The sequence below is a fragment of the Pezoporus wallicus genome, unplaced genomic scaffold, assembly GCF_028554395.1.
Source record: "Pezoporus wallicus isolate ANWC-B61680 ecotype Strahan unplaced genomic scaffold, APGP_CSIRO_Pwel_v1 contig_8188, whole genome shotgun sequence".
Classification (NCBI taxonomy): Eukaryota; Metazoa; Chordata; class Aves; order Psittaciformes; family Psittacidae; genus Pezoporus; species Pezoporus wallicus.
Genome location: NW_026640104.1, coordinates 3,937,174 through 3,946,724, shown reverse-complemented (window position 1 = coordinate 3,946,724; position 9,551 = coordinate 3,937,174). Strand labels below are relative to the sequence as shown.

Genomic DNA, 9,551 nt, shown 5'->3' with positions numbered 1-9,551 from the left:
TAGATCCTTAACTACCAATAAACAGTAAGCACCAGCCAAGAGTATTAGGATGTGATCATAATTATTCTGCGGCCCCAGCCAATGGGAGGAGGAGAACTCAGCCCTAAAATCATCCCCGGGCCCAAAGGTAAACGCGAAAATACGGACAAGGCTGGAACCGGAGACTTGCTCCCCTGTCCCGTCTGCAAGAGCTCTGCGTGTCCCAGCTTTGCATAATGCAACCTCCCTCCGCTTTGTTTTCCGCACCGCGCGGTGCGGGGAGTGCGGAGGACAGGACGGGGGAGTAAATAAGTTCCGAGGACTAGGAGGGCGACCCGTTCTCCCACCGGGGTAGAACCTCTTCAAGCGGGGCATCTGCCTCTCCCGGACTCTCCGGGGCTGACCAAGGTAACCTCGCCGGGCTGAGAGCCCTCGAGAGGTGGCAGGGACAGGGGTGTCACTCTGGCGGAGAGCCCCAAATCCCCATCCCAGCCCCCCCGAGAGGAGATACAGGCCCCCGCTCACCCCCCCCTTTTCCCCCCGACCCCGTCCCCGTACCTTGGTCGCTGACCGCGGAGGCTGAGCGAGGCGCGGTAGCGGGACCGCGCTCCCCCCGCGCTGCCGGGGGCGCTCCCGCTGCACTCCGATCCGCGGCTCCATCCCTCCCGATGGCGCTGCCCGGCGCTCGCCTCCCCTCTGACGCACTTTAAAGAGTCTCCCCCTTCAACCTCAAGGCGAGTAATAGCGACCAATCATCAAGCCATTTACCAGGCTTCAGAGGAAGCTGTTTATGTGATCCCAGCACTAATTAGGCTCATGAACTAACAAATCGTTTGCACAACTTGTGAAGGGGCCGATCACATCCATGGATTGTCTTTGGACTTAGGGAGGGAGGCGGGGGGGGGGGGGGGGGGGGGGGACCGCCTTTTCCTTGCAGGAGGGAAACTTCTCCCAGCAACTTTTTTCCCCCCCCCTTTTTTTTTTCCCTCCCTGTGTGTGTGTGCGTGGTGCGTGTGTGTGTGTGTCTCCCTTTTGGGTACCGCTGGCTGCCGCTGCCTCCTTTTCCTCCAGCCCCTGTCTATTTATGTGTGTATCTATCCCTCCTCAAGTCACTGCCTGCTGCAAACTTCCCCGGATCGTCTCCCGCGCACCGGAGAGAGCCAGGCAGAGATTCGGCCGGGGACTCTCGCCGCGGCAGCATGTTTCAGCCCACACCCAAGCGGTGTTTCACCATCGAGTCGCTGGTGGCCAAAGACAGCCCCTTGCCCGCGTCTCGCTCCGAGGATCCTATCCGGCCGGCGGCGCTCAGCTATGCCAATTCCAGCCCGATGAACCCTTTTCTCAACGGCTTCCACTCCACTGGCAGGGGGGTTTACTCCAACCCGGACTTGGTCTTTGCAGAGGCCGTCTCCCACCCGCCCAACCCGGCCGTGCCGGTCCACCCCGTGCCCCCTCCCCACGCCCTGGCCGCCCATCCGCTGCCCGCTTCGCACTCCACGCACCCGCTCTTCGCCTCGCAGCAAAGGGACCCTTCTACCTTCTACCCCTGGCTAATACACCGCTACCGGTATCTGGGCCACAGGTTCCAAGGTACGTGCAACTTTTCTTCTCCCTCCCGGCCACCCTTCCATCCTCCGGACGGTCCCCGAGGCGCGGCTGACGGGGGGAACCAGGGGTGGGGGACAGCCGGTGCCCGGAGCCGTAGACTCGGCTCGGATGGGCCGAGGGGCTTTTGTTCCTGATCCCCCCCTCCCCGCCAAACTTGAGGAGCTGTCAGAGCCGGGGGTGGAGTAGGGCGGGGGGACACACACAAGCTTTGGCTCGGTTTTGCCGAGCTGCTTCTCCCGGTTGGAGCGGGGCAGGAGGGAAGGCAAGGCCGGCCGGGACTTCGGCGGCGTTCTCGCCCCGACTAAAACCAGGCGGGAAAGGTGGATGTTTTGCCTTCCGCTGCGTTAACAGCTACGGAGGAGCCCTTGCAAAAGCCTCCCTGCAGGGATGGGAACAGAGGGGACGTTAGGTTCCTCCGGGAAGACGGTGGTGCCCGGGGCTGTGGGGAGCCGCAGCCGCCCCGAATCCGGCCGCTGCCCTTGTTAGCGGGGACGGGGCAGAACTGAAACGAAGCCGGCAGAAAGGAGAAAGAGGGAGGAAAATAATGGCAACGCTGGAGCAGCGCAGGGAGATGGGGCTGCGAGGAGAGCAGGGCTGGGGGCAGAGAGCGATGCCGTCCGAAGGGGCAGGGGAGGGCTCCCGGCTTCCGAGCGATTAACAACCGGCAGGAGGAAAAGAACCGAATCCAATGGCGCACGATCAATAAAATCCCCCTTGTTTAACCCTTTGCAACCGGCAGCGCCTTCTCCGCAGGGTGAGCCGGTTTCTCCCGTAATGGGTCCGGCTCCTCTTTCGTTATACACACACATAAAAAATTAATCATAGTAATAAAAATTCAACCTAATTTCTGAGGGATGCATTTGCTTGTTTAAAAAATTATTATTATTATTTTCCCGGTATTTTAATTTTTATTAATTCCAAACGAAAACAAACCACCTGCGATATCCCTTCCCGGCCTTCTGCTGCCGAGCCGTTGGACTCGGGTTGGAAAAGGAGTCTCTCTCTGTCTCCGAAGCTAGGCAGACAGGGATACAAAAAGGATTATTACCCTCTCAGAATAAAATTACAGGTTTCGCTCACCAAATTATTTGTCGCAGTCATCAGGCGATTGGTAAAGAGCGGTAGATGAAAGGCGGAAATGTCCTGGTGTTGAGCCACAGCCTGATTTCAATCACACCCTCCTCCTCCAACGATTTCTAATGCAATTACGGAGAGAGACCCGCATTGCCTTTCCCACCTCTGAGGGACCGACACGGAAAAGCGGCACAGGGTCAACCCGAAGGGAGAGACCCACCAAAACCCCTCTGGTGACACCCCCCCCCCCCACCTCGGGCCCGTTCCGCATTAGGCCGGTTGGGATGGCGGCTCCGTGGCCTTCCCAAGTTTGTGTCTTTATTTCCCCTCCGGTTCCCTCCGGGGCAGCGGGCACGGGCACGGCGGCAGCGGGAGTCCTCGCTCCGGGGAGCACACCCTGCCACAACGCAGGGGAGAGGGGGGGGAAGAGAGAGGCCACGGCCGGAGCTTTGGGAAAGGGAAGAGGGAGGAGGCCGGGAGCGGGTTGCGGGAGCTCGGAGCTCGGCCGGGGCTGCACCGGGCACCGGTGCCCCGCCGGGAGGATGTAAATAGCAAACAGGGGAAGATGTGAAGCCAGGGAAGTCGGGCAGCTGCCGAGAGAAGCCGCAGACACCGCAGCCGGGCTCTGGCCAATTCTTTTCCTTGATTCTTCCCCCCCACACACACCTTATTTCCCTCATGTTTGTGTTTTAGTATTTGAGTTTCTTCCACTCCTCTCCTTCCCCGGCTTATTGCCTTCACTTATTTATCGAAGGGAAATGTAACAGCAAAAAGGCGCTGAAAATAATAACAAATAAACTATACTCGGTTTTCCCTTGCGAGTAATGGTGGGAGGCAAAAAATCCGGTGCTCGAAACTCTTCTCGAGTGCGTTTGGGGAACGTGTTTCGCTAATCTCCGTTTTACCCTGTTGCCCAGGGAATGAAACAAGCCCGGAGAGCTTCCTATTGCACAACGCACTGGCCAGGAAACCCAAACGGATCCGTACAGCTTTCTCCCCATCCCAATTACTGAGACTGGAACATGCCTTTGAGAAGAACCATTATGTAGTAGGAGCAGAGAGAAAACAGCTGGCACACAGCCTCAGCCTCACGGAAACTCAGGTAAGCGGGAAGCAGGGAGTGGGCAGTTGGGAAAGCGAAAGTACTGGGATCCTCTTGGGAAAACGCACCCGGTCGGCCTGGAGATGGGGGTAAAATTACGGGCAAATTTTGGGAGTGTTTAGGCCTCCAGCCCAGGGCCGGTGGAGCTCAGTGAGGGGTTCTCCTTTGCCTGGGTGTTGTTAAATCATCTCCCGTTTCTGAGAGCCGCCGTCAGCACCGGGAGCTCCGGTGGCTCTGCCGGGGGAGTGGTGGAAACGGCGATACCCCGGTCTCGGCCGCTGCCCCCACTCGGGATCCCTCCGGAGCGGGACCGGGAGCGGCGGAACCTGCCATCTGCGTGAGAAAGGCGGTCCTGGTCCTTACCCTGCGGGATGCTGAGACCCTCCATAAGTAGTGGAATGCTAGGGGGGAAAAGCCCCCAAAACAAGAGGCGGACTGAGCCCCCACCCTTTGGACCCTACGTCAGAAATGCAGTTTCTTGGTTGATTTTGACTCGTTTCTATCCCCGCGTCCAGCGGCGGGGACATGAGGAGCCTGTTCAGGAGGGCATAAAGATGAAAAATATCATTATTAAGTATAAGGACTACCCCCCCCCCTATTTTCTTCCTCGCCCCCCCGCTGGCTGGCTGCAGGCCAGAACCACACCGGAGGCTATTTGGGTCGTCCATCTGCAGGGCCGATTAGCCATGTTTCTGCTCCGGGTGTCCCGGGGCGAGGGTCTCGATGGGTTCCGAGGCCGCGCACCAGTAGTGAAGCTTCGGGAGCGGGGCTGAGCGCGGACTCCCCCCGACGGCGGGGACCCACGGTCGGTTTTCAAGCGGTTTTCTACTCTCCGGAAGAAAGGCTGAGGTTTGGGGCGTGGGGCGGAGGGGGGGTGGGTTGGTTGTTGTTGTTGTGCCGGGCTTTTGTTTTGTGCCCTTCCAGGAGAGAGGGCTCCAGATGGGGATTGTCTCTGCTACAGTATGTGGCACTGTACTTCAAATAACAAAAAAAGAGAGCCAAAATACCGAGCCGCAGCGTAGTTCAAAGTTCCCAGTAAACACAGCGTTCCTCCGGCGGATTAAGTTGTAACACTTTTTTTTCCTCCCTTTTTTTTTTCCCCTCTCGCTCCTATTTTTTTTCCTTAAACTCCTTTTCGTGGGGGAAGCAATAAAGAGGTTGGAGCTTTTGTTTTAAAATGTCTCCCTAACAAAACAATAAAAAGGGATCGCCACTTTTATGAGGTTCTCCGAACAAGGGACCGGTCACAGGCTTATTTCTACTGGAAAGCTGTATTTAAGGTGGTCTTTGTGCTGCTTGATTCCGAAGCTGGTTGGGGTCTTTTGTCCGGATGTCAAACCCCCAGTCCCCTACAAATGAGCTCCCTTTTGGGAGATCAGCGTGCAGAAATGAACCGTCCTCCCCTTCAATTAGCAAACTAAAAGCAAATTAAACTCACCCCTTGTTCCCCGCTCAGCTTTTTAATGGGGGACTTTTGGAGAATATGAAAATGCAGCAGAGATGTGTGTCCGGCCAGGCAGGTCTCTGTTCTGAAGAGGCAGCGAAGCGGGTTAAACCAGCTTATTAAAATGCTCCAGTTCCCTTTCCCCCCCTTGCTGAGGCCTTTATCAGGCACTTTCAGACAGAACCAGAGTTTAAACTGCTTTAAAAAAAATTATGTTTACCTTTGATCGCTACAAGGAGTGTGGCCAGCCCTGGAGATAGCTCCCAGATCAATACTATCTGTAATGAAAGCACTGAAGTCAGCTGCCGGATGGTTAAGTCAGATTTATTCCTCGCTGAACCATTTTAGAGGGCTATTTACGACGGCACTTAACGTGTTTCGCCTCGCTACGATCGCTCCTGGACGGAGCGTCCCGGGGAGACGCTGCGGGGAGCACCGGGCGGTTTTCTTTTCGGGGCTTTTACGTACATTTTATTCTCTTTTCCAAGAGGAAAAGAGCTCGTCCCGCCCCTCCCCGTCCCCATCCCGCTGCCCCGTTAGAAGGGACGAGGACCGTCGTTCTGCTTTGCCGGGACGGTGGGGAGTATCGCACCGCCGGCCCGGCCTCTCCCGCCGCAGCCTCCGGTCGCTTTGCCGGTGCTGGAGGCCGCGGGACGCCTCAGAAGGCCCGGTAACAAGAGCCGCCCCGACGGCGCGGTGACAGCCTGCCGCCGCGCAGCCACGCTTTGTCTTCCCCTCGTGGGGTGCCTGGCGCCACGCGCGGGCATTGCGCGGGGATACTCATGCGCGGAGGATCCGCGTAGCCTGCGCAAGGTGCACTCACTGCGCGGTGCGGTAGAGGAGAGCAGAGCCGCGCACACAGGCGTCGGTGTGGCTGCCCGCTCCGTCAAGCGTGGGGAGTCTGGAGGTCCCGGGTGGGCATCATCAGTCTTGTCTGTGCCTCTCCCGGAGAGGTTTAGTGGCACCCAGGCCCTGGTCGTCCCTCTCCAGGCTGGGGGGCGATGCAGGCAGAGTATGGTGCAGACAGGGCACGGTGCAGGTAGGGCATGGTATTAACAGAGCACGCAGAGCCTGAAGCCCCTCGGCGCGTCCAGGGCAGCGTGATCCAGGCAGCTCCAGAGTCCGGTCAAGGCGTCGGACTAACGCCCGCTGCCTTTCCTCCCGCAGGTAAAAGTATGGTTTCAGAACAGACGGACAAAGTTCAAGCGGCAAAAGTTGGAAGAGGAAGGTTCAGACTCACAACAGAAGAAAAAAGGGACTCATCACATTAACCGGTGGAGAATCGCCACCAAACAAGCCAGTCCAGAGGAAATCGACGTCACGTCGGACGATTAAAAACTGGCACTTTTGGGACTTTTCAAAGCCAGCACCCCACCAACAGCAAGTGTTAACGGCTCACACTCCCCCCCCCTCGGCGTGGCGGTGCGGGGAAGGGACACGGAGATCTCCATCAAAACCGCGGTCCCCGCCGGGGCGGGCGGCCGGGAGCGAGCGGGGTGAGGCGGCGGGAGGTGCGGGCCGAGGCCCCGCTCGGCACGGCGGGACCTGTCAATCCACCACCGGGACGAGGCGATTGACAGGTATTCCGTTTCTCGCAATCCACTTTTGAAAGTATAAACGTAAAAAAAAAAAAGATATTGACAAAAAAAAAACCACCTTACAAAGAAAAAAAAAAACCAACCAAAAACAAAACAAAAAGCGCGAAACAAAAAATGATCCCCGAACCGAACCAGAAAAATCACCACCTTACAGGACATTTTGCACTTCACAGGTTTTTTCCGTCTTTGAAAGAGAGATTTCCCTAAGCAGCCCAAACCCACACCTGTTTCAGAAACTTGAATTGCATGTGTAAAGCCGTCTGGGCGGATAAAAAAGATAAAAAAAAAAAGGCCAAAAAAAAAAAAAAGCAAAAAAGAAAAACGGAAAAAAAAATACCCCATTTCCTAAAGACAGAAATGAATTGTATTTTTTTTTTCCATTTAAGACAGGTTCTGTGTGCTTTTTAATTTTATTTTACGAGAAATGTGCAGTCTGTAAACATTTTATGATAACTTCTGGCGTCAAAGTGTTTGTGAAAGCTAAAATGAAGTAGCAGTAACAAAGCATCGTGTTCCTTCCGGATGGACAAACACGGTGGGGCTGGGGAGGGAAGGGAGGGAGCGAGGGGAGGGAGGGGGGGAGGTTGGGGCTGGTCATAACTTTTGCTGCCAAAAATATAATTCCAATTAAATTATTCCCCCCCCCCCCCTTCCCCGATGTATCCCCATTGCAAACCCGGATGGGATTTATTATTGCGGATTAATAAAGCGCAATCCCAGCCACCAGGTCTGGCGGTGGGGACACCTCCCGAGCAGGGAGGATGCAGAGAAAAGGGACTTCAAAATCGCGGATTGAACTTTTTAATTTTATTTTTAATTATTATTATTATATTTTCTTTTCATTTTTTTTTCTTCCTAATGGCCATTTTCATTGGGGCAATTTTCAAGCACTGACCTTATAGTATTCCGAGATCCTAGAGCTACTAAAAGATAAGGCAAAGTGACAAATGTTTCCTTCATGTCTCCTATACCAGAATGTAAATATTTTTGTGTTTTGTGTTTAATTTGTTAGAATTCTAACACACTATATACTTCCAAGAAGTATGTCATTGTCAATATTTTGTCAATAAAGATTTATCAATATGCCCTATATTATTATATTTTTTAAGCAATCTATTTTACTTTTGCCCGAAATTTCTCGGGAAACCGGTAGTTTCCCCTTCCCACCTTGATTTTAGCCGCTGAACCCTGCGGCGGGAACCTGCGCTCCCGCGGCCGCTCCGCGCATTCCTGCGGCTATCGGCGCGTTTTCTTAATGAATTCACTGCCTTGTAAATAGAGCTCTAAAAATGAGCCGCAGAGACCCGCTCGCTGTAAATAAATACCTTTAGAAAAGGGAAAAATAAACCAAACCCAACAGCAACAAACCCAGTCCCTTCTCCGGGTAGAAACTCAAGTGGGAACCGGCTCCTAATGGGAGGGTGATGCTAGTTCGCAGCAGCCTCGCTCCACTGAGGGGAAAAGGGGTTTTCCTTGGAAAAATATAGATTTTATTTAGTGGGAGAAAATTTTTTCCTCCCCCCCCCCCCCTTCCCAACATTTTTTCTCCCCCTCCATTTTTTCATTTTTTTTTTCTTATTTTTAATATTTTTTTCCTCATTTCTCCCTATTTTTTAAATCCCCTCGCCAGGTCGGTGCGGTGAGAAGCAGGTCCTAAGAGGCAGGGACCCCACTTGCTGCTCTCCCCACCACTCCAAGGGAGCGATCCTGGGCACAGGGGTAAACGTCTGACATTAAAAACGTGCAAAAAAAAAAAAGGGGGGAAAAACAGGGGAAAAAAAAGTTGCTCCGGGTCCTTGAGGAAACTAGCTGGTTTTCTGGGGGTACACAGTTGTTTTTTCATGCTTCATTTGCTCCTTAGCCTGATAGACTGCATTAATCAGTTTTATTTCCATTGATAGAGAAACCTCGTCTGCTCTGTTCGAGCTACAAAGAATCCTGCAAGCTTTTGTGAAAGTGCAAATCAGTTTAGGCAATTATCATACCAGGAATATGAAGGGGAAAGAGGAGGCATTGCCCAGTGGTCTCCTTTAATCTCTTAATCCGTGGATCCAGGGGGGCTAGTTGGACATAATTTAGGACAATCTGACTACCCTTTACACTGTGATAAGGCGAAGTTACAATGCATCGCGAAAATACGAGCTTTGTTAAACATCCTGCCTTGAAAAGTTAAGATTAGACATTCCGTGCACGTGGTGGCTCTATCGGGTACTATGTAAATTCATATTTTTTTTTATTTTAAATCCGATTTTATTTTACTTTTTTTTTTTTTAACATTGCTCCTTAAAAATCCTGGTGACTTTCTATTCACTGGCGCTACAAATACGAGAGAGGCCCAGGCAGGGTTAGGACGCACGTCGCAATGCAGTCCCTTCCATTTAAACCTAGCCTAGTTGTTTAGTAGGGCTATTCTCAAGGTAAACTTCTCCTTGCGTTTCTCCCTTCCTGGAGCAGCTGATGGGGCAGGTTTGGAAAGTCAAACAGGGCCCTCATTTCACCTGAACTCTCCCAAATTGGTTTCCGCTCCGCTTCAATCCCGTGCAAATGGGCAAACATTAAAGGGATCGCGGTTGAACAGCAGATTTGGGCCTTTCTAGAAATTGTTTCCCATCTTGATAAAAGGCTTATTTCTGCAGGAACCATATATTTCTCTCCTCCCTCTCCCTTCTTTTTTTAAACCGTGAGGGAAGAGAAGGGGGAAAAAAATTAAGCGTCCTATGTAGCGTAACAGCAATAAAATCTTCAG

The 9,551-nt window shown here is 53.3% G+C and overlaps 1 protein-coding gene across 2 annotated transcripts; it reads left to right on the top strand.

Annotated features, from left to right (window-relative positions):
* Positions 1-581: 581 nt before the first annotated feature.
* On the top strand, positions 582-6,853 carry EMX2 (empty spiracles homeobox 2). Of its 2 annotated transcripts, XM_057417343.1 has the most exons (3): positions 874-1,569; positions 3,579-3,763; positions 6,375-6,853. In XM_057417343.1, the coding sequence occupies exons 1-3, from the start codon at positions 1,179-1,181 to the stop codon at positions 6,540-6,542; spliced, it is 744 nt and encodes a 247-aa protein (XP_057273326.1). In that variant the 5' UTR covers positions 874-1,178; the 3' UTR covers positions 6,543-6,853. The 2 variants fall into 2 exon arrangements, with proteins under 2 accessions (XP_057273327.1, XP_057273326.1); XM_057417344.1 differs by lacking the exon at positions 3,579-3,763 and having other exon boundaries at positions 582-1,569; positions 6,375-6,478.
* Positions 6,854-9,551: the final 2,698 nt, after the last annotated feature.